This window comes from Scomber scombrus, chromosome 17 (assembly GCF_963691925.1).
Source record: "Scomber scombrus chromosome 17, fScoSco1.1, whole genome shotgun sequence".
Taxonomy (NCBI): Eukaryota; Metazoa; Chordata; class Actinopteri; order Scombriformes; family Scombridae; genus Scomber; species Scomber scombrus.
The window spans coordinates 15005885-15031402 of record NC_084986.1 but is presented as its reverse complement, the minus strand read 5'-3'; the positions used below and the strand labels follow the sequence as shown (position 1 = coordinate 15031402).

At 39.2% G+C, this 25518-nt stretch overlaps 1 protein-coding gene and 1 non-coding gene across 3 annotated transcripts; both read right to left on the bottom strand.

Moving 5' to 3' along the window:
• Positions 1–268: 268 nt before the first annotated feature.
• gata4 (GATA binding protein 4) lies at positions 269–8827 on the bottom strand. Of its 2 annotated transcripts, XR_009927267.1 has the most exons (7): positions 8074–8827; positions 3486–3652; positions 3225–3350; positions 2760–2841; positions 2444–2580; positions 1092–2194; positions 269–1043 (listed from the first exon to the last, which is right to left on the bottom strand). XR_009927267.1 is itself a non-coding variant. In XM_062436716.1 (6 exons), exons 1-6 carry the CDS (start codon positions 8594–8596, stop codon positions 2069–2071), a joined length of 1161 nt encoding a protein of 386 aa, XP_062292700.1. In that variant the 5' UTR covers positions 8597–8827; the 3' UTR covers positions 269–2068. The 2 variants fall into 2 exon arrangements, 1 of the variants encoding a protein (XP_062292700.1); XM_062436716.1 differs by having other exon boundaries at positions 269–2194.
• Positions 8828–25261: 16434 nt separating this feature from the next.
• On the bottom strand, positions 25262–25333 carry trnae-cuc (transfer RNA glutamic acid (anticodon CUC)). Its single transcript has one exon. It is a non-coding gene; the product is annotated as a tRNA-Glu (tRNA).
• Positions 25334–25518: the final 185 nt, after the last annotated feature.

The window sequence follows — 25518 nt, the reverse complement described above, 5'->3', positions numbered from 1 at the left end:
ATGCGACAAGCTGACGTCAAGGCAAATGGGAAGGAAGAAAAAACCCATTGCAAACTAAGCATTCAATGCAGGCTGTAGCCCAGTGCTTATGACTTACAGCGAGCATTTCTCCACATGTTAACCTCAAGTTTTGGTATTTGACCATGTTAAACATAGATATCTGACATCATAACATTACATATAGTATAGTATATAGTATATAGTATAGTATAAATAACAGAAAATCACAAAAAGCATATGACAACAATCCACAAACCATTTCACCATACATATTTGCATTATGTCACAATGCTTCGTCTTTATTGGTTTGCTCAGTAGAGCTACACAGGCTTCACAGAGAAAGTCTACAAACATACATCCACCTCTCGCTGTGTCCTCTGTGTTTACTTACAATATATCACAAATGGTGTATTACACAATTATACTGGAGTGGAGGTTGTTTTTTTTTTACATATATGTTCATATATTTGTTATGGTGATAATTACATGTGAAGGTATCCCAATTTTACACATGCTGCGCCCATGCTTTTAACAAGCAAATTAAAGCATTAAGTATAGCTAAAATACTGTACAGTCATCATACAGAACTCTTTCATACTGTTTATCAAAGAACTTTCAGCTCATAGATGATATTCAGATAATCATGTTGTTTGGGGTTGTGCCTCTAATAATAAATACTTGCAAGATTGTTGAAGATGCCAGAGGAAGTCAACCCTTCTTGTGGATGCAAGTCTACACTTGTGACAGCAGAGGGAGCTGTGTGCCAGTTCATCCACATCATGAAACTTTTGCTGCATAGGTAGTTAATCATGTATTTTTTGTGTCAAATATATGTCAGTGCTGACATTTGTTTCTTATACTTTAAATCAAAGGACAAAGACGCACACACACACACAGTGAAAACTGTACCGGAAACAACAGGCCACCAGGGAGTGGTTGCTATGCACTGAGATGGGGTTATTGATTTTTACTGGAGGCCGTGGAAACAAAGTTTAGGAGTGATGGATGTCTTGAGTAAGTTTGTCTTTGTAGAGTTAGATGTACTTGTACTTTAAAACTAATGGGTATCAAAACAAATGGCAATACCTGACCATAGTCAGTGATTGCCAACAAATGTTGCATACTTATAGGGTCAGTTCACCCAAAATTAAAAGGAAAAATCTTATTTTCCTCCAATCATATCTCAACATATATCTGCTGCATTGATTTCTGCTGCATCATCCATTTCAACTGAGATGAATGGAAATTTGTGATCCTCAAATAACTGAAATACAAACACGGTTTGTTTGTTTGTGTGTGTGTGTGTGTGTGTGTGTGTGTGTGTGTGTGTGTGTGTGTGTGTGTGTGTGTGTGTGTGTGTGTGTGTGTGTGTGTGTGTGTGTGTGTGTGTGTGTGTGTGTGTGTGTCAGTGTGAGAGAGAGAGAGAGAGAGAGAGAGAGAGAGAGAGAGAGAGAGAGAGAGAGAGAGAGAGAGAGAGAGAGAGAGAGAGAGAGAGAGAAGAGAGAGAGAGAGAGAGAAGGTTTGGGTGAACTGACCCTTTAAGTAGACTTGCTCCAAAACTGCTATGGTTCTACCTTTGACATAAGGGTTTCTGTATTTTTTTTACATGTTACGTCTGTCCCTTTTCTCCTTTGGTAATTTGTAAATAATGATATGCAAATTCTTAAAATGAAGAACAAATATATTGAAATATAAATTCACTCAAGGAAATAAAGTCTGGCCTTTCCTGTTATTTGACACTGTTTTATGTTGAAAGCACTTAACGATCCTGCACTGACACGATAGAACAGGTGAGAGTGACAAATAAGTTCCCTTTTTTACCTGTTTTTCATATACTTGGGCGGATGGATATTATCACAGTGCTGCTCTTTAAAGATTCTCCATTCAGTCCTCCTCCCTTGCTCTGATTCTGCACGCAGTATCTCAGAGCTGTTAAAGATCCACATTTCTGTTGTGGCATCCACATTTCCGTCCCGGAGCATTGCACTGAAGGCACTGTAGGAGCCACTCAGGAGAGCTTACACAATATACACAATATACGGTTTTAGATGCTGGGTCTGCAGGTCTTCTAAGCCAGGATTAAGTTGTTCCAGGGTTCAGCTTTTGAGCTAGAAGATCCAATGTGGCCCCCAGGGGACATCTTGAGAGGAATGGCCCCTCCTTGAACTGCCATGTAAGCTGGCAGGGCTGAGATCTGGACAAGTGCAGAAGGAGATGGTGAGAAAGCCGCTACAGGAAAACTTTTTTGATTAAGTGTGTTCTGTGTAATTGTGTGTGCAGATCTGAGCTCTTTATGCTTTATCAGTGCCATTCTTACAAATGCACACCTGAAAGATACAGACCTTTAAAGGTGCACAGTGGTGAATTAACTTGAGTGCAAGGCATCATATTTATATAAAAAATGGCTGTCTCTCAAGAAATGCCCTCTATCAAGGTATCTTACCTGTGTTTGCGTGTTGTGGTGTGTATACAAGCTGTGAGTCTCCGGCTCTGTCTTTATCTGGCGAGGCTCGTCTGTGGTGGTCGGGGCGCGGGGAGTGCTGCTTGGTGTTACTGGAGTCCCCTCAATGCCGGGAGTCCCTGTGTTGGTGCAAAGAGCTGATTTTTATCACACTGCTCCTACTTTGTTCACCATAGATTGAAAAATGATACAGGAGTGCCTGAAGTAGGTGATTAATATCTACATAATTGCAGTATCACAGAAAATCTATTTACATGGGTTTTTCAGAGACATGAGCAAATGTGGTTTGGAAGCTTACCAGTTTGGGACTTGTTGAGGTTCTTTGGTTTGCGTTTGCGGGTCTGGATCCCCTCTTTCTTCATAGCCAGGGGTCGTGGGACCTGTTAAAAACATCAGGACAAAGGAATTGGGTCAAACAGTAAATTCAACTAGGATATGCATAGCACTCGTATGGTCTGAAGACACAAAATGTTCATGAGGTGAGATCGAGATTCAAAGATGTGCAAAGGAAAAAGGACATGGTCGAAAAATAGATATTAAGCTGCCTGTTTTAAGACCTTCTCTGCATTTTATTTCTGAATATCTGCCAGTATGAGAAAAAAGTTAATGTATGATTGCTTTATTGACATCTACTCATTTGGACTCTCCAAGTGTATTTTTATTTGTATGGCATGATGTCAGATTAATTATTAATTATTAATTAAACAAACATTCTGTAGGATCAAAGATGTAGTTTTTTCTCTCCCCTCTTTGTCTGTCTTACCCCATGAAGTTTCATGTAAAGGCCACAAGCGTTACAGACTGGCTCCCCCTCTGCATTTCGTCGCCACAGGGTGGTGGTGGTGGTGTGACAGTTGGTGCAGGACAGGCCCACCCTCCTCGAAGCAGACTGCAGTGTATAAAACATGTCATATTTATCAGTGAAAGAAGAAAAGAAGACAGGAGGAATTTTTCCTTTTCAATTTATCATTCATTGAACACTAAATGATGGAAGTACGGTAAAAAGCGCTCTAGTGTCACCCACCAGTCGTCTTTGGGGTTTGATAAGAGGTCTGTTGATGCCATTCATCTTGTGGTACAGTCCGCAGGCATTACACAAGTAGTGGCCCGTACCATCCCGCCTCCAAAGAGGGGTCGACATTGCCCCACAGTTCACACATTCTCGCCCCTCAGCAAAGTCATCAAAAAGGTCTGATGAAGAATGACAAAGAAAGAAATAAGTTGGAAGCTAAACATCATGTTACTTGTCTGAAGTGTTTTTCTTGTTGAAACAGCATTTTGCTGCTGCCATGTAAAATCTGTAACTCCTCTTGCATGTGTTTTATCTTTTACTATTCCTTCAGATCTCCACGTGAAAAAAGCAAAGCAGGTTCTCTCCATGTTACAAGCCCAAACCAAGAGCATTTCTGTGAATCTTAAAGATATGCACATCCAGCTGGACGTATGCCACAAAAATTCTTTCCATCCCCTCTGATAAAGTTTCCTGCACTGTCAAACCCAAATGGATTATCAAACGCAGTGGCATTTCCACACCAGCAGGAGGTGCAGGATGCGGTCTGTAACAGGCCCACACAACAGCAGCCTGGAATCCCAGTTTATCTCACAGCTCCTCCAGGAGATAAAGAGTCGGCTGGAAATAGAGACAGAATAGAGTCTATCACATCTCCCCCTGTTTCTTTGTGTCTTTCAGATTCCATGACATCTGATTAGTGTAATCTTCACTCTCATCTGCTACATAACAGAGTATCTCCCAAGAACCACTTGGCTGTTCACAGGAAGAGGACATCAATCTGTGGTATGGAAGCTTTTTTTCTTCATTTAGCTGTGATGCCAACAGCACAAGTCACACTGGTTGCTTGCAAATTTAGGCTATGCTGAGTTATAAGTCGCACCGTGCTGGTTTTTTCAACTTTGCTGTCCATAATGACTCTTCTTCAGATATAAATCTGGCCTCCATCTGTCCCCCTCGCCACAGATTGTAGCTGGAATGGCAGTGATACATACATAGGACTCCTCCAAGGCTGAGAGCAAAACAGACACAGCAGGGCAAGCTAGCCTTGAGTCAGGCAGCAGCTGTAGTCAACACAACGCATCAACACAAGACAATACACAGAAGAATTGCTGCCGTATCTGCGTCTATCTAAATGGAGGTTTATTTGTGTCCATTGTGTAAATGTCAGTGTGTCTTTAACTGGGTACTATTTAAAAACACCCGCACCAACGCTTTAGGAGGGCAAAGGTGAAAATGGAACAAAATTCTTGGTGATATAAGTGAAGTCTTCTGTCTTTCTGTACAGGTTTTAAAATGGTGTCTAAATAATGTTTTCCATTGGTCACATTGTAAGAGTTAATGAGGGAATATAGTGGCAACCCTCATCCTACCAACATTAACATACAGCATAGCGTAGCAAAATTATTTCAAAACCTTTTTTTCTTCTTAAAACATTATTAGTTATGTCATTAATTTTCACCTAAAAAAAACACAGATTATTGTAAATTTAGGAAAGTTACAGGTAATTTGCATAACATGTAAAACGAAAATCTAGGGTCGTCAACAGAGCACATGTGTGATACTTTAAATTAGGATCCAAACATGACCTCCATAAATAGGAGAAATTGGGTGCTTTTTGAACGGGGTCACAAGGGACCCCAATACATTGGTATTTTTGAAAAGTACCAATTAAAACAGAAACAGAAATTAATTATATGGAACAAACTGATTTAGAAAATCATAAAAAAATTAAGCTGCTGTGAGATGTGACTAAAATATACCTCTGGGGTCTGTGGGGACCTCAGTCAGTAGGATTAAGATTAAAAGTAATAAAGTTAATTTTCTTAACTGTAACTTGGTCTGTGGTGTCTCCCTCACATCAACATTGCCATTTTATGTGAAACACCTACAATACAATACACTAAAATGTAAGCATAAATGTTAGCACTTCAATCAATATAATTCATATGAGACAAGGTTTCAGCTTTAGTATTTCATAAATAAGAAGATAATGGGAGGATAACATGTTTAACTGTCATTTCTTAGGTTAACGTCAGCATGATAATGCATCCAACTAAAAAATGTAAAAAAAAAAAAAAAAAATTTAAAGACTTTAAAGAAATAGTTTTACTGTTTACATAAAATCATTTTCCACTTTGAGTTTGATCACATTTAAGAAAGAATTATGAGATCACAGCTGATAAGATAAACTAAAGAAAAGCTAAGCGATACATGTTTGTATTTGTTTATAAGCTGTTTTTAAGTACAAAATAATTGTGAATTCTCTCTGGAAAATAAATAAGACATATATAAAACTCTATATTTGTATGTTCAATAGTAAAACTGATTTTTAAAGATGTTTAAATAATTCAAGTCACTCATTAAATACAATACAATATCACTGAGCATATTTTGTTTGATGATCGAGATCACTGAGATTTTACTGAATTTGATGTGATAATAGAACAAAGAGATGAGGCCTGTCGCTGAGACATAAAAGCCTTTCTTCAGTCTGCTATGAATAAATTAGTGAGTAAATAGGCTCACAGATTAAGTGAGTTGACTGTGATCAGATGAAGAGGTCAGATCTGATCAATGGTCTTTATCCTTTAGACAAGCTGATCTCTTTCTTCATCAAATGGCTGGAGGGGTGGAGGGCCTCGTAGACGGGTGTGAATCACCACACAAACTATTCTAGGTCACATGCATCTAAATTAACACTGGTTGATGTTTAAAAATGGAAAAGTAATTAGCTGTTAATCAACTGTTAAGTAATTTTTTTTAAACAAAAAAGTCATGAGTCATGAATGATCTAGCCCATCAGATTAGGTTATGAGTCACATGATATTGAATTAGGGATATGATTAAATATATTTGACTATTAAGATTAAATGTAGCTGCCAGTTGTGCAGAAACTACATAATAATGGAGAAACACATGTAAAACAAACACAAGACTGCAGGTTGCAAAGCCATCAGAAAACTGACTGCCTAAGCAGAATCTATGTGTTGTGAAATATCTTTGATCCATACATATCGTCCAGAGTACAGCTGCAACCTGCAGCTATAGGCAAAAATTCACATCCAGTACAAACACCTGTCAGATTTAAGCTTAACCAGCAGGTCCCAGCTGACGTTACAGCTGCTCCTAACTTAACATGTCTGTGTATATTAAAGAAATGTGATCCTGAAATTGAAAAAGGGGTCACAGTTTTCAATATAATAAGGTTTCGCCATACTGGTTCAAATCAAACATAATCTGACCCGTGAGGCCAGTTAAACACAACTCATTAACTATAATCCCCATAAACTGTGTTATCAATTCAGGCTCAGTTAAATATTAATGTCCATCCCTCTATCTGTGTTTGATTTATAAAGAAATATACTGTTTAATATAGGTCAGTTATATGATTGGCAGTTGTCTCACTTGGTGTGGCTGTTAATAAAAAAAATTCCATATTCAATCTGACCTCTTGGTTGTTGTTTTTTATTCATAATTTTCTCATCATAAAATATGTTTTTAAAAGCCCCCTGAGATAGAAATGGGTGATACAGAACAAATGTGTTTTTTTCAAATGAATTTTAACTTTAGCCATTCATTTAATTGAGTGACTTTATATTGCTTTTTTTTTTAATATAAAATGACACTTTTGAGACATTTGGAATAACAGAAAATGGTGTATCCCTAAAATGTGCGATAATTGCAATACATAATTGTTATTAAAATGCAGCAAAAGTGTGTGTGAAAAGTTATAAATCTTAACTTTTATGAAAATACATTGGTGAAATAGAAATATAACTATCGAAATAAATAAATCAAACGTGACGATAGGCTTTACTCCGTTTGGCAGAGACTCACTGTGTCAGTGGAGAATTTATGTACAATTCTTGATTTATCTCACGTGGCACAAACTTCATTGGTGATAATGAGGCTCTGTTTGTTATTTAAATAAAATGAGATAAACCCTAAAAGAAAATAAAGAATAAAACTTGCACGCCCTGTTTCATTTCAATTTGATGTTAAATTTCGTTCAGCAGAAATTTGATAGATGATTATTAATCCCAAACTTCAGACTTTCCTCATAATTCTTGGGGGCTTTTTTGATTCGTTTTGTTGAATGATCTATCGTCTTTTTTAAGGATGTATGTGTGTGAAACATACATCAGTTAATGTGTTGTATTTATTTATTTGTAATGTTTTTCAATATAGTGTCATGCATTTTCGATTAGTGACAGTTATCTTCTGTTGATTAATATTGTTTACACTGCCATTTTATTTTTATAAGTCTTTTCTATCCATTTATAAACAACATTTTAGTCAGGACAGATTAAAGCAAGTTAAGATCTGCTCAGCTGGATTCAACACTGACTAGTTGTCTTTTTTTATTTTTCAAGACATGGCAAGGTTTCATTTTTCAATGAAGCCCTGAAACCTGTAGCTGTGTTCATGTGTATATTTCTATGGCCTTTAAAACTAGACTATACCTCATGAGTCCTGATCAATCACATCATTTTATTTGTTAAGTACATCTATCAGTGCATCTTTCTGTGTAAGACGTGACTGGGAAATTGGCCATTAGAAAAAATATATTGTATCCAACATTGTTGAACCTGTTGCTCACCAATATTTGGGTGCCGTGTTGTCCCCGGGGGAACGCCAGTTTGGAGACCGTGCAGGACCGGGTTTTCGAAAGGAGATGCCGGCCATGTTCCGCCCACGTTCGGGCTCATGTAAGCCGGGTAAGGGCTATGGTAAGACCCGCTGAGGCTCCGGGCGCCGTAGTGCTCCCTCCCGTTTGCAGAGATGGTTAGCGGGCTGGTGTAAGAGGCTGCCGTCTCCCTGGCCGCGGCCACCCCGGAGGACAGAGGCGGGCTAGTGGAGAAGGTGAAGCGCGGAGACACCGGGGAGTGGTTGTACGAGGGCACCGACTCGGCGCCCGGCTGTGTCCAAGCAGAGTGGCTTGACACGGGGCTGCTCTGTTGCGACGCACCGGGCGCCTGGAGGTAAGGCAGAGCCGGGATCATGGGGGTGACGACCCGGGTAGTTGGCACATAAACCGGCGAGGTGCCCGTCGATGCGTTGTGGAGAAATCCGGCCTCATAGGAGGGGGGTCCGTGGTTGGTGGTCATTATGCCCTGGTACATATCCTCTCCGTTAAGCTGCACATCCGTGTTGATAGAAGTAATAACGATAATATGGATACACTTACGCACAGGTTTGTAGAGTATTATTGCAAAAAATAAAATAAAATCGCGTTTTAATACATCCGTAAAGCTCTGTCCTTACAGAAATCAGAGCTGCTCCTCAGTCAACCAAAACAACCACAGCATGCATAAAATTAAAAATAAACCGAGAGGAGATATGAGAGAGAAGAGGAGGAGTGAGAGACTACAGCTTGTGATCAAGATCCAGCTGTTATCATCTCTCTCTCTCTCTCTCTCTCTCTCTCTCTCTCTCTCTCTCTCTCTCTCTCTCTCTCTCTCTCTCTCTCTCTCTCTCTCTCTCTCTCTCTCTCTCGCTCTCTCTCTCCAAGCCAAAAAATGTGAACATAGACTTCATAGCCCTTTAGGCTATTATTATGTTATTTATATTTCTCTATCATTTAATTATTGAAAAGTGATTTTAAATATTGTATCGTTTTATTTATTAGGTTCAGACTGCCATTGATCAGATAAAACGCAATTTCTGTCTGTTTTCTGTCATTTTAATTGTAAAAAAAAAAGGAAAAAAAAGTGAATCTCTAGGCTACATAAATAAAAACATTAAAATATTCTGTCTGTATCTTTGCGTCAGACATACACTGATTTTTAATACATTAATTTCGAAAACACATATAAATGCTTACAAAACGAAAGGCGATAAAACTGATACATCGACATGACAGAAATCTGTGAAGATTTTACGTTTTTGTCAGTTTCTTCTATTTAAATCACTCATATAATCCAGCTCATTCGTTAATCCATAATAATGTGAGATTAAAAAAGTGATACATTTTGCTTGTTTTTCCCCCGGATTATGCACTAAACGCACTTAACGTCTTAATTGCCCCTAAACACTGATTAGTGCAAGATGAATTATATAATGAATTAATAAAATCGCTCAATCTTAAGGACAGAATCATATAGCCCTGATACCCTTAGTCGTAAATAGATCTTATTTCCAGTGGTATTTAAAGTTATAATACCGCTATAAAAATCATGTTGATATTTTACTTTTATTTTTCTGTTAATATGTGGTAATATTTTTATATGGTGTTGTAACTGAATTTAAGTCCTAAAAAAATACAAGAAACAAAAACAAAAAGAAAGTGGAAAACGTAATAGCGGTGTTTGATGTGAAGATGGAGATTTGCAGGCTAAAAATTGGTTATGAACAAAATTTCGACAATCCTGAGAAATCGATATAGTTTCTTAACTTGTTGTGCTCGTTATGATGCTGTCGTATCAATTAAGATCAATCCCATCAATCAGTGCGAGTAAGTGAAAAGTAAGGATTTAACCAATAAATATACGAGTGCATGTTTTTATGCGTTTTAGAAGAAAATTACTGCCTGTCAAACAAAAATAAATACTGATAACTTCCTATAAGCTACAATAACACACGTCAGCCTACGTGTGGCCTTCAGGGTCTCACAGGCCATCGATTTGTCTCCGTTTCCTATTACATGACGTCTTGACTTCCATATTAAGTTAAACTGGCAGTTTCACATCTTCCGAGCAACATTAAACTGTTTTTTTCCTTGTCTTATGACACTTATGAAGAATAGTGCTGTACGCCTTCGGTCGGAAATCTCCGGCTGTTGTTGTCCTCGTGAGGACAGATTTATACCTGTCATCAACACCAGTCAACGTAAACACACGAGGCCATTTCATTGTGCAGCCACTTCCCACTGACAGCCTCTCACTGAATTATGTGACTCTGCACAGACTGCCAATGAAGCCCAGTGTCTGTCTGTGTGTGTGTGTGTGTGTGTGTGTGTGTGTGTGTGTGTGTGTGTGTGTGTGTGTGTGTGTGTACAGTAACCTAATAGTTGAACTTTATTATCCCTAATAATTTTTGAGTGGCTACAACAGCCTATCAGATAATGACAGACTATTCATTCAGTTTTCAAATTGATCCATTCATTCTGATGCAAATCAGTGCAATCAAACGATAAAAATGATGCTGATGATGATGGTGTATCTTGCATACTTTTTTGCATATTTTTTCTATATTTCTTTATGTTTGCAAATATGATTGACTTACTGAGATTGCTGATAAGCTGATAAATCTTGATATTTGAATGTTAGCACTAATATTTTTAATATTTTACCCCCCTATTGCCACTAATGAAGTGTTAGTGATAATTGGTCGCTGTGATTCCTGCCTTTTGTATCTAAAGATTATACCCTAAAGAATGCAGCATTTGATCAAAATGTTGTATATATTAAGATATCTTTATTGAGCAAGTGAAGATAGTGTGTGGATGTCCCTTCTTTTTCTTACTAATGCTATAATTCAAAATGACATGCAAAAAAAAAGGACTTAATTAATTTTATACTTTGACACCAACTAGAGCTTTCCCCTGGCCAAAACAATAAATACACACAGGTGTATCAAGGTCAAGGGATCTTCTAATGGTCAGTATGAACAGGAGGAATGATTAAAGTAATCACCCCCCATGGCCCTCGATGGTAAAAGTCAAGGCAAATAGAGCAATATTTCATCAATTGAAATGGGGAACTGTCATCAATGTGTAACTGCAGGCTGATAATACAGCCACCAATTGTCGGCTAATAATATTAAGGCGTGGTCTGTGTAAACGTGTGACAGCATAGAGAAGCAGCAAAGTCAGAGATGATTAATGCTTTTATGGTTCCTCTAAACGTATAGAAGTTCATCTGCATTACATCTTGTGAGTGTGGAGATATTTTCTGTTCCTTTTGCAGATTGTACTAGAACAAGATAATAGGCAAGATAACCTGTCAGTTTTCAGGATTCAGCATAAAAAAACAAACTTTGGTCTCATTCTCCTTTCAGACAAAACACACTTTTGTCTAATCAGACTAAATGTAGGGTGAAAAGTCTGCAAAAATACCAAGAAATCAAACAGAGTTCATCCTCTTTTCTGTGATTGTACAGTACAGTGTGTGTTTTGATTTGTGTGTTTGTACATGCCAGGCTGTATCACTGACAGTGACAGAGGCCAGAGCCCAAAAACGAACAACTCTGTGCATGTGTGTGTGTGCGCGCACGTGCATGCATGTATGCGGGTGTGAATACACATATAAAAGCCATGATTCTTTGCAACCGTGTGTGCTTTCTGTGTGTGTTTGCTGTCAGTGTGTATGAATGAGAAGGTGTTGGGTGAGGGACAAGATAGAGATGCTGGTATGTGGCAGACAGCAGCAGACTGTGTGTGTGAGTGTGTGTATGACTTAAGCCACTTTCATGGACACAAACCATACTTAACGCCAGTTGATTGAGGACAGCTTGTGCAATTGGGGACAAAAGTCGTTTCCCCAATTGGTAAAATGCAGATTTTTGGGTCAGTGGTGTGGGTTCGTCTCCAGGAAATGGATGTCAGTCTGTGTAAATATCCCAAAAGTCACAGAGGTAAGACTGTGTGTGTGTGTGTGTGTCTGTGTCTGTGTCTGAACCAGGCACCAGGCACCAGGAAAACTGTCACCGTCTTGGCTGGGGCAGAGACTCAATCATTTGGGGGTCGGTGACTTACTTTGGCCCTTCTTCCTTCCACACACAAGCGCGCACACACACCGAGACTCATGGCTCCAGGAAAAAGACTTCAAATGGTGAGGCAGGAAAACACAGGAGGCAGAATACCCTGTCGATATGGGGAAAACACGCATGCACACACACATACGCGCACACACACACACAGACACGTCACTCAGTCGTACACTTTGGTATACCTCATTGGCAGGCTGTTCTGCAAAGTAAAGAAAGTCGTCTTCTTTTTCTTACAAAAGGGCTTTCATCTTCTCTGCATCTGTTCCTGCTGAGCTCACCTGTTTTTCTTGTTTAATCTGATCTGACTGATTATCATTGATCCACTCAGGTGATAATGATAATGATGAAACAGTGCTAATCAATATGAACTCATTGTGTATCAAATGGGCTCTTAACAACCATCACATGATCACTCTTGACTGTTATTTCATTCAGTTTTCTCACTTGATAATTGATAGTTGATCAACATTTATAGATTTTTCTCTCTCTTTTACTTCACTGAAAGTTTTTAAAAGCTCTAAAAAAATGTACTTTGTAAAAAAAGTAAAATGTTGTGCGCACGTCACATATGATTTCATTAGTTACACCTCTACTCATTGTCGTGTTAAAAGCTCAACACTGTTTTCATTGATTACAGTGATTTGATAGGCTGTGTGTGTGTCGCTATTATCAGTCATCATTACACTAAATCCAGTATAGCTCAAATTTTTCTCAGATTTCTATAAAGTTCACTTAATAACTCACTAACATTAACTTATTTGTTTAATCCATCAACAAACGTGTAAAAATGTCCCAAAATCTAAAATCATGGTTGTGGTTTTATGGGGAGTTTTGTTAAAATATTTTCCTCAGGAGAAGAATAAGTCTTTTTTGTTCAGTTTAGATTGGGTTAAGGTTTTTGGTTAGGGTTTTTCTTACTTAAATGTAAAAAAAAAAAAATGTGTGTGTGTGTGTGTGTGTGTGTTTGTGTTATTCTAAGGTATCTTTATGTTATGCTTGTGGATTAAGTGTGTTTGACCAGGTAAGGTCACAGAGTCACATCGAGGAGACACAAGATCTCCAAGCATGACACCTCGGCTTCAGAAGCACACATCATCTCTCTCTCTCATTCTGACTAACATACACACACAAACACATCATTAACCAGGAGTGTGTTTTTGAATAAATTATTAACTCCTCAGTCGCAGTTTCTCATATGTGACGGGCTCAAGTGCCGAATTGGACTCTGGGTTCGCACTGTTTGAAGAGCAGCGCAAACACATCGCACAACACTCAATTACAGAATTACAGATGATAAGAATCAAATTATCAAAACCTCTTTTGTTCCGAGGGTATCCACGCTGTTTGTAAAGCTACTTAAACGACTCACTTGCACAAACGTTTGAATATTTCTTTGACGCTTGTATGCTAACATTTGAAATTCCACTACTGGGTGTTGCTTACTCAAACACCAGTTATAAAATTGAGAATAATCCTGATGAAGTTAGCTGTGAGTAACTTCAAGCTTCATGCATGTGTGCAAAATCCACCCCTGAGCAGCTTTATATCTGACTGACACTCATAGACTCATAGTGCGGTGCCCCATGATACCAAGAGTGTGTGTGTGTGTGTGTGTGTGTGTGTGTGTGTGTGTGTGCGTGTGCGTGTGTGTATGTTTCTGTGTGTGTGTTTGTGTGCATGTTTGTGTGTATGTGAGCAATAGAGCGAGTATATTTTTAGCAGTGAAGACTCAGGGATCCCAGGACCTCTCCCTGTGATAAGCTGTGGCCAAAGTCCGATTGCAAGCGAAGGCCTGAAGAGCAAATAGGTAAGACACACACACACACACACACACACACACACACACAAATGCAAACCCAGTGTTTAATAGACTAATACATGGGGCTTAGTTGCAGTGTGATGCAGCAGGCTGAGGGAAAGCTGTTTGTTTGCACGTGGAGGGGCAAGTTAGAGGTAAGATTCAGGTTAGGTAAAGGTGAGGTGACATCATCAAAACAATGGATTGTGGTGTCTACGAGAAGGTCACGCAGAGTTTATGCAGGGAAGTTTAAAGAGCGCAAGAAAATGCTGTATGTGATGGAGAAAGAACGAGAGCGGCTGAACTTTTCGTCAGTGTCAAAAACCTGCTCCTGCTGTCAGTCAAAGGCTGTCTCCTCCCTTTTTCGTTATGCTGTAAGAGGAGAACAAAAACACAATGAGGAAGCGAGGGGAGAAAAGGTGCTTCAATCCAGGTGACGTTGTAGCGCACATGGTTCGATAACAGCAGGAATATATCTGTTTGGACAAAGAGAGGAGGGGTGGTGGAGAATTGTTAAACCAAGACTGAATGTAGAAAAGAGACACAAGAGAGGGAATGTCAGAGAGGAGAAGAAGGGAGATGCCACCAGACAGGAGGAGCAGTGGAAAACAAAAGAGGCTCCACACTCTGCTCCATCTTATCTGTCTGAGGGTCTTATCCACCCCTGGCTCTGTTAGTGTAACCCCATTCCCTCCCTCTCTTCCCTCCCTGCTGGCCGCTCTCCTTCCAACTCATCCCTCCATCTGCAGCCCCCCCCCCCCCCCCCCCCCCACCCTACCCCTCCACCCTCTTCTCCCCTCTACAGCCTGCAGTGGACCCCGTTATCAGGACAGGGCTGACGTCAGGGGGCCCGCTGGTGCTGGGGGGCCGGAGACGGAGGCTGATAGCGTGGCAGAGGCTGCCTCCGCACAGGCTGTGGGAACCACGGACCCAGCCCACTTCGACCCGGTGGCCCTGCACGTCCACCACGAGCACACACACACACGAAAAAACACACACACAGAGGTGCGGATGTACAGTTCAATTTATAACTGAATAAATGCACACACTGATCTGATTTTTACATCTCTTCTGCACGACTAATAAACCTTTTGGGGCAAATGTTTTTGTACATCTTTCCAGATTTCTAAAGATGCAGATTTTATAACCATTTTTCATTTTTAAAGACTCCATGATCTCTACAAGCTTCTATAAGATAAACTCCAGGATCTTCTCCACAGACAGCAGATATAAATTCTGCTAATGAGCTGTTTCTTATCAAAATTCCCAACTGGTGAACATCTCAATGGGCGGATCGTCTCATCCACTTCTACAAAAATAGCCTATATGCCTCACATGTCCCAAGGTAGCTACATTACTGTAATTCCCCTTCATTTCTGTCACAATATTTCACCAATGAATGTCTTCCACTCAACTAACATAAAGTGCACAAGTTCAGGGAATCACTTAACATGTTTTCAATCTTACTTTTAGAAAAACAATTCCACAAGACGCCTGATAAAACCGTATATCAGCTATTATTCTGATAAGGGAACTATCATTTAGGTTGATAATAAAACTGAGGTTACTATTTGTGACACTCAGTCAATGTATCTCCATAAAAGACAGTTGCAGTGGGCAGATTATGATGTCAGGGTTAGTGTTAGTCCACAAGACATAAATTCACAGGAGGAAAAAAGAAAAATTAGGGAATTAATTGCCTGACACTAGGTTAAGGAGGCACTTAGCCTCAGGTGGAGGAATGGCAATTGTCAGCGCAATGCCAGAAAATTTGTAAATGTGTGTGTGTGTGCGTATGTGCGTGTGTACACTGGGACAGGTCACCAGGTGCAAGTTTGATCTGTGGGGAGTGAACGCAGCATTGAGATCTGCAGCAGATGAAGTTGGCGAGTTTCACATCATTAGTTGCAGGTGCAGCACTCCCAAAAACACACACAACTCATGTCATCTAAACCTTGTTAATTATCATCCCTCAACATCAGTGAATGCACTGAAAACACCCAGTTAAAACTCTCTTTGGCTATTTAAGTCTGGCGTGACTCATTTAAAGTAATGGGAGGGAATCGAACCATCAATCTGCCAGTTACACACACGTAGATTTCCACATCTTCCTACGTGTGTCTCTGATGTTTTCAGAGATGGATCTGTCGGATGGGGAGTGGAGACACCCTTATCAGTGTGTTGTCCTCGATAAGGCAAAGAAGATTTGTAACGTTTGCGGTCCGGTCAGTCTCAGAATTGTGTGTGTCTTTGTCTATTGCTCTTTCTCACTCTGACCTCTTCTCCGCCGAGCAAGTAGGAGGAAGAAAAGAGTGGCCTTGACAGAGCGAGAGGAGGGGTGAGATGTAGAGTAAGAAATCAGCAAAAGAAGGAGGCTGTTGTTTCGGAGTTCTCCTCCAACTCTTGCTGTCATTTTCTCTCACTCTCTTTGTCAGACACACACTCCCTAAATTTCACCAGTGGCCACAGTGTCCTTGGGTGTAAATAACTATAGAATAAGTGAGAGAGTGGGAGTGGAGGTGAGTGGGCGAGATAGGGGAAAAAACAAAACAAAAGGTGAACTTGAGGTGCACTCTTAAAATATTTTGATACATGGGAAAAAGGATAAGATGCAACTTCATACTGAAAAACAGAAAATCTTTGGCAGCAGTTTGCAGGATTGTGAATGTCCAAAGCAATCAAATGACAGAAATCAACTACAGTTTTGTAATATATTTTCACTGCATCTAGTAGAAAGCACCCAAACTAAATATTACATTTTTTTTTTGATTTAAGGTTAATTCTTGAGCATGAAAACAGTTGACAAAATAGTCTCACCACAAGATTCATTTATATTCTGGAGCTATCAGTTAGGGCTGGGCGATTCTGACCAAATCAAATATCACAATATTTTTCACCCATACCTCGATATTGCAACAATATTATAGGGATGACTTTCACAGGATATACATAAAATGAAATTTTTTATAAATAATCATTAGTAATGTGGCTATAATGAGTAAGATATAATGAGTAAGTGTCCAGATCAGCCACCAAATGGACCTTGTACTTAATCAACATATAAAATTGTGTCATATTAAGCGGATATTACAGTAAATATTACGCTTAATTTTTTTTTTTTGATTGACAGGTTTTTCATCATACAGCCACCTTGGCTCCCAAATTGCCACATTTAGATTCTTCACAAAGATTCAACAAAAAATAACCGCAAACAGTAAATTGCTGCAAAACATCCCTTTAGAAACCTAGGGTGATGTTATAGATACATGTTTTTCTAGAGTCTGTAGTTTGAACATGCATACCCAACTGCATGAACATATCAGGAGGACTGTTAGAGCTTAAAAATATATGCTAATCAGTATATTACATGCAGTACAGAGGATTTATCAATTAAAAACAAAGAGCAATGTTGTTTCTAATGTAATTATGAAATCATCAGTCTCCACAGCAGACAGTAATTTTTGTCCACACCACCTCTCTGGTCCATGAACACCATCCACCAGCATATCCTCTCTTGGTAGTCTGCCATGCTGTCTGTGTCTGTGTCTGTGCCGCCCTCTGTGCCCTATGACTGACATGATAAGAGCAGGCCTCATTAGTCTTTTTAATTGGTCCAGAACAGTTGTGGTGGGCCGGACAGTGGTCTGGCTAAACGCCAGGCTAGAGTAAACCGACCCAGTGGAAACACTGACCAGGCCAACCAGTGCAAAGTCAAGCTGGACAAAGACGGCTTTTGATTCAGACTGAACCAACTGGGGAATAGGCAGTGGCTTTTTTAGACTGGAAACATTAGAACTTTTACTGTAAAATGGACTTGCTTTCTGTACAATCCATATCCATATTTAAACACATATACTCAATTGACAGCTTGTTCTCTCGTGCCCCAAAAACCTTGACCAGTCTTCTAAATATACCACTGATTCGCAGAAAAAAGAGCAACTTCTAAGTTTAACTTTTAGCCTGATGGAGAGTTTGTTTTGTTTGTTCACATGTGTATGTTTGCTGATGAATACTCGAGCATATCTTTTTCGTTTAACGACTAAAGTGTTAGTGTATTTTGCATCTAGTATTTGTGCATGTGTGTTAGTGTGTGCCCCCTTGTGTGCATGTGTGAACTGCTTATTGTGTGTGTGTGTGTGTGTGTTTGTGTGTGTATGTGTGTGTGTGTGTGCGTGCTGTGGCGTCTATAGCTTACGGGGAATCCATCAAAGCTTATCATTATAAGTAAACATGACAGAGTGGACAAAATGTCTTGTGCGCCGCCAGACCTGCTATCTAACCACGAGCCATATCTGTGATGATGGACTGATGTGGCGCTAGCTTGGACTAACCAGAGTCTGAGTGTGAGAGTGGGAGTGCTTGTGTGAGCGCACACAGACACATACACACAATAACACACACATCAAAAGGCGTACACATGTAGACACTCCAGACACAGTAAGCACACACTCAAGTTACCTTTAACACAGCCCTTATATCTTTTGACTCTCAAAGGAATACTACCTTTACAGTACAAGAAAGATGACTTATTGCGCAATGATAAATGGGAAGGCATAGTCATAATTCATATAGGAATTTATAGCTGTTATTTATTGGCCAGTGTTTGCTGGGGTTCATAATTGTACTTATGGGTTGTGCAGAGACTGGACTTTTTCTTCTGAAAAATGATCGTTACTGTACACGGCAAGCCTCTTTTTATGGCAGATGAGATCAGAGGAGCGTTAAGGAGTGCTCTGGGAGATTTATTAGTAATGTTAGCTAATAGTTCAAGAACTGTACTCATTATCATGGTCTCCTTGAGTGTTAGAAAATAGACCACTGCTAGCATGAACTGCACCATGTCAAATGAGGTAATCAAAAGTCAGAAAATTGTTTGGTAAATGAAAAAACATCTCTCTACCTTTCGATTTTCAGAGCCTTTTCACATTTGGCCAAAGTGAGGTTTCCTAGCATGTGTGTGTGTGTGTGTGTGCATATGTGTCTGTGTTGAGGTCAGCCTGTGTGTTCCTCTACTTGTTACAACACCGCTGATAAGCAGGGTAAACAACCATGCACTGTTTGCTCCCCTACCACGGTCATGTGATCAAAAACACTGATGAGAGAGGGAGTGTGTGTGTGTGTGTGTGTGTGTGTGTGTGTGTGTGTGTGTGTGTGTGTGTGTGTGTGCGTGTGCGTGTGTGTGTTTGTTTGAGAGGGTGATATTCTGCTTATATCCATCTTTCCTTCAGGTTTCCAACACCGTCTGCTCTTTCCTCGAGGTGTGGCTCCTGCACTGTCTTGAGCATTTAGGTTTAAGAACTAAAACCCCGACTGATAACCTTTTGTCTGCTGTTCAGTTCCTGGGTCAAAGGTCATGTGCTGCAGTGCCTCTGCTGGCTTGGCAGATTGACAGTGGGTGTAGTGGCACAGGATGGTATACAGTATGAAGCTGTTTCAAGCCATGTCTCCATCACTTTCTTTCCCCTGTCTATCTCTGTGAACTGGCCGCATGTGTGTGTGTCTGTGTGTGTGTGTGTGTGTGTGTGTGTGTGTGTGTGTGTGTGTGTGTGTGTGCGTGTGTGTTTGTGTGTGTTTGTGTGTGTGTGTGTGTGTGTGTGTGTGTGTGTGTGTGTGTGTGTGTGTGTGTGTGTGTGTGTAGTGGGTCATTAACCTCATGGTAACCTAGAAGGTGGTCTTTCAGTCAGTTTGGACTCTTCTAGACCACCAAAGGAGTGGCACAACTCTTCATCAAACTCACAGCACTACCACCCTTAGACAATATTACTTAAACTATATAGCGTGTGAAGAATTACAAACAAGTTTTTAAAAAAACAAAAAACTATACTTAATTAAAAACAACTATAATTTCCTGCTCCTTCAGCCAACCACAGACCACTCTGACGAAGACTGGACTGAACTTGTAAATCTATTTTTAAGTTTGTGTGTGAGAGCCTTCCTTCTAGCGTTACATAGTGTCAAGTGTGATGCACTCATTTTGGTTTATAGCAAAATTAACTTTAACTTAAATGAACTTAAAGCAGATGTAAGTGATATTTTTTTCCTAATAACAATTTATCACATGACAATATGGCCATCACTGAGGGGCATCGCTCGTATATGAACCTAAAGAGAATTACCACCAGTTTTGCTCATCTTTACAGTGCTTTATAGCGAATTTCAGCTCTTTGTGATCTGCCCGGCTGCAATTTTACTGTTTTGGTTCAGTCTCACTGCTCTCTTAGCGTGGTTTTTGGCCGCACTCTGCAGCTGTTTTTAAAGAAAAAGCTCTTAATACCCACTGTACACTACACCCACAGCAGACACGGTTAGCATCTAGCTGGTGACCATATACAGTGTCAGTACCAGTCAAAATGTTGACACACATTCCCATTCCACTGAATGAGAAAGTGTGTCCACACTTTAGTATGCTACGTACCGTACTGGAGCATTTCATGGCTAAAGAGCCAGATATTTCCCTCAGGACTCAAAAGAAAGCAAAAACAGAGGTAAAGGAGAGTGATACTGGGCTAAAATTCACGACTGCAGATGAACGATAATGTTGCTCCGTAACTGTTCGATGTTTACGTAAGCAACTGTTTGCTAACTAATTCAATTATCAACTTGAAAGGTTATTATTTGTCTGTGTTGTGTTTACAACAAAACTCAGTTAATGCAGGTTTAAGGAATGTCCTTGCTGGTAAAGACCTTAGTAATGTGTAAATGAGTTCATAGCAAACATTTGTAGCACTGTCAAAAGCAATAAACAATGTAGCTAAATATGAGTCACTCAAGCTGTAACATCAAAAATAACTGTCTTTGTAAACATTAATATGGCTGTATTTTATTTATGTTTATCTATATTTGCATACACAGAACATGTGTTTCAGACTTAGTAGTATTGAAACAGTTTTAAATGATGAAGTGATTATGCTAACCTAACGTTAGCAAAGTGCAACCATGTCGCACTATGTGCCCAAAACAAATTTCCCTTAGGGGACTAATAAAGTTGATCTTATCTTACTGTATCTTATCTTAAGATGTAACTTATTTTTTAATATGATGTACATTGTATTCTTTTGGTAAAATTTAATTTTAAAAATACTGTTCACATTGATTTAATCAGCATTTTGTCAGGTCTAATGTATTGACCATATAATCTTCATGCATGTCTCTACATAATTAATAGTTTTTCTGGTGTCCCTCATTTTATCTAATGTGTAAATCTCCACTTAGCAACTCAGTATGTATGTATGTGTCATGTATGTGGAGGTCATGGCACCCTGCCAGGCATTTGCACTAATTAGTGGCCTTAATTCTGTATTAGTCCATTTTGAGTTATGATTCATGATTCAAACATTTAGCCATTACTGGTCTAATCTTATGTATCTGTTTATCTTCAGCTCTGACATTCCCTCCTAATTTATCATTTGGGTCCCCATCAGCTCACAGAATATGGCAACAAACAGCAACAATAGAAACAAACAACAATTCAAAATCAACCAATATCAATGAAACATAAAAGTGGAACAAACCAACCATAAAGATCAGAAAATAAGTGAAATTATTTCACATATGGAAAAGGTAACAAAACATTTATGGGAGATTTATCATTTTTTATTGACCTTTCTACCTATTTTGTGCCTTTCCCTTTGATGCAAAAGCTTGTAAATCTGTCAGCGCAGATAGCTGTTGCAGGTTATAAGTGGGACTCTCAATCCTGATGGGAATTCATGTAAGCAGTTGCTGTCATTAGCTCTATTAATAACAAAACTCTCTCAAAGATTTCTTGTCCTAATTGGCTGGTTGCACAACATCTGTCAGCATTCATGCGTCTTCTTGTAAACAAAGAGATAAAATAAATGTCTTATGGAAGATTTTTCTCATATAGCCACATTTCTTTAGCAGGTTTGGTTCATTAGAATGAGCTCATATTTCCTATCAATTATTATTTGTGTGACATATCCGTTTTCAGTGTTTAGGTTTGCAGCTTCTTGCTGCCACGGCGTACTTGACGTTATCAGTGGTTGTAGTCTAAGCCAAAAGTGTATGACGTCTAAGGAAAATGATTTTAGATCTCTCCAAGGCCTGTCCTGGGTCAGACCTTTGTGACTACAACTGTTTAAAAAGATATAAGCTTGATATCAGCTTTGTTTTCTTAGCAAAACAAGTTAATGAACAAAACAAGGAAGGAGTTGAACTGCTGTTATTGATGCCGTCTGTTTAATGTCTCGTTCAAACCTCTTAGTTAAAATGTAATCATGAAAATCAACTGATTATTAATTAAAAAGTCCTGAAAATGAGCCTCATCCTTTCTTTTGTTCCTATCCTCTTTTTGCTTTTCTGCTTAGCGTCTGCAACATAAATTCCTCTGTGTGTTTCTGTGTGTGTGTAACTTTGAACTCAAACTGAATAGCATTGTAGCAGTGATGTTAACATAAGAAACAGCCAATCTAATGCTACCAAGCTGTTTGTGGGCCCTGAAAGGACAGTGCCATAAAAACTCTAATATCAGAGTCTGAAATTAGACTAGCTCTACACAGATCTTATATGACAGCGAGACCAGAGACACTACAGATTTGATGGACTATTATTATAGTGCCGTCTGAGAGCCACATCTTGAAAACATTACATAGTAAAAAGTCAAAAGGTTACTGGAGCTCATCCTTGGCTTTTTTAGCACTTTGCTTTTTAGGGCTGCCTCAATATGATTTTCTTTTATATGTTTATGTGTTAAAAGAAATATTTTTTTCTTCCAGGATGGAAAAGCAGAAAATAAAGGAAAACTTTCATTCAAAACTGGTAGAAAAAATATTCGCAATCAGGAAAGGGAAGAGTGAAAGGTGGCATTTGGGAGGCAGTCATGGCTGTCCCGTTGCTGAGCCACATGGTTATTTTGATGGTCATGAAGGGGGACGATGATACCCAGAACCACGGGGTCCCTGCCAACACAAACCCCACTCCCAACCAAACAGTCCCCCACAATCCTTTGCTCCAAACAGGGCAGGGAAAGGAGGGGGGGTGGAGCGGTTGATGAGAGTCTGAACAGGCCGGAGTAGGGACACACCGGCGCCATGGCGATCCCTAAGACAACTTATCTCCTCTCTCACAATGATAGCGCCTGTCAAAATAAATGCCAAGATACATAGCCAGCCAGGAACTGGTTAACTCCTGCTCTGTCCAATCAGAGGGCCTGCTGCTGCCGGCGTCTCTGTCTTTCCCCACCTTGGAGGGGCTCACCGAGAGACCCAAGTTCCACAAACACACATTATTTCTCATTGCACTTTATCTCAAACTACTTCAGTTCAAATAGGCCTACAAAACAGTTTCTGCATTACATTTTTTACATTAAATTACATTCAGGTCAATGTTACAAATTTGTAGTGGAGAGTAGACTAGTAGACTAGTGTGTGCAAACTGAAGAAACTTTACAATATAAATGTTAAAAAAACACTTCACAGTCTTTCCCTCATTAACCGTAACTCAGCGTGAAATGCCACAGTGACAATGACATCACACACACAGTTTTGGCCATAGTTTGTTGGTGTTTTCTCCTAAATTGTGAAGGAAATTTGATAGATATTACATATTTCTTGTGATGTACACTGTTTTAATGTGCAGTATCCTTTATGTATGGACTTCTTCTGTGTGCTTCATACAACAAACCCACTTACACAATGTGTCAACCTATTAGTTTTACAATATGTTGTAAAATGACGCCACCTAGTGATACAATTGAAAGCGAAGTGAAGCATTTATGTCTCATACAGTACCAGTCAAAAGTTTGGGCACACTTTCTCATTCAAGAGACTGGGAAGGTGTTTCTAAACTTTTAACTGTATCTTGTGTCTTTGCACCATTAGCAGCGACCGCCCACAGCTGACAAAAACTTAAGGAAAACCTTTCTAAGTGCAATAAAATGTCAAATGAGACAGAGCTTCTGTTCCTAAATGTAGCAATTATACTGACTTATGAACAATGCTGCTATGAGTCAGTATCATATTTCCAGAAATCCCCCCATAATGCAAACAAGGGTAAACTTACCTACATGTTGGACTATCAGCAAATCAGCATGTCTACCAAATATGTGCAGTATCTGTATGCAATAAGAGAAAACACATTAAACTACTGATTTGTTACATCATTTTCCGCTTAGTTAGCTGTAAGTTCTTAAAGATTGAACTGTTTTTGCCTCCTTGTGATTATGTATGAATTTAATTGGGGGTTGTTTAAATAAAAATGTAAGGTGTTTAATAATATGTAATTTAGCCTTGGTAAAAATATGACATTAGCATTCATGAAAAAATAGAGCTTTTTTGCTTATATAATGTTTAACAAACATGTTGTAAGTTGCGTTCAAACGAAGTGTGAGGGACACTTATGTAATGGGCATTTTAATTACTTTTGCAACTGCTTTTTACCAGTGACACAATAAAAAACGATCTTTGTCACAAAACAAAACAAGTGAGTATTTTTTCTATAACTTTTTGTCAGTCTTTTTTTTTTAAATGACAAAATCTGATGGGTCCAAACTGTACACACAGCAACTACAGTGAAAACTAATAAATCATTAGGAAATAGAAAGCTCTAAAATGTATGGAGTGTATGTAAATAGAGGAGATTTTGGAGGTCAGACATAACAAAGATGGAGTTATTTGGCCACAATGACAAGAAGTGGGTTTGGAGGAGACAGGATGAGGCATTTAACCCTAAAATCAGTGTGCCTACTGTCAGGTATTTAATGCTCTGGGCTTCAGTGCTTTCAGAAAGTGGACAGAATAAGAAAAAGGAAGATTACCTCTGAATTCCTCGAAAAAAACATCAGACCATCAGAAAGAGCAATCGTTGTTTTTTTCAACAGCACAACTCTAAACAAATATCAAAAGTATATATGGGATGCCAAGATCAAGCTAAAATTATGATTTTGAATTGGCATTCCCCAAGACCTGACCCCACTGAAAATAAGTGATATGTATCCAAATTCGGTCTGTGATGGAAAACAATACAGATGCAGAAATATCATCTCAAAGCAGACATAATATAGGCCTACCACATTTCCGCTACAAGTATTGACCCCTTCAGGCCGCAAATGTACATTAAAACAAAGTTGAACGATGAGAATGTGGTTTAACCTTGTAGAAACGAAAGCGAAAACTTTAATTGTATGCTACTTTACCTGAAGTGCGCCACACGGCTGGTTTGTAGCACGAGGGTCACAAGAGGTGAGGACATTGTTGGCGTATTAATATTTAACCGTCTGTTGTTCGGTCAGATTAATTGCGCCAGTTTTTAGGGAAAAGAGTAGTTCCCTGACCGGGAATCGAACCCGGGCCGCGGCGGTGAGAGCGCCGAATCCTAACCACTAGACCACCAGGGAAGGATGTCGATGCAGAGAATTCAAAAGTATTTAAAATACACTTAACATGTCGATATATTAAATTGTATATATATCGTTAGTTGCCTAACTATAACGCCTTTTTATCGACCGAGCTATCAAATTTTAAACCTGGCTAACGTAAGCTTACGTATTGTAGCTACATTTCTATCTTACAATTAAGCTAG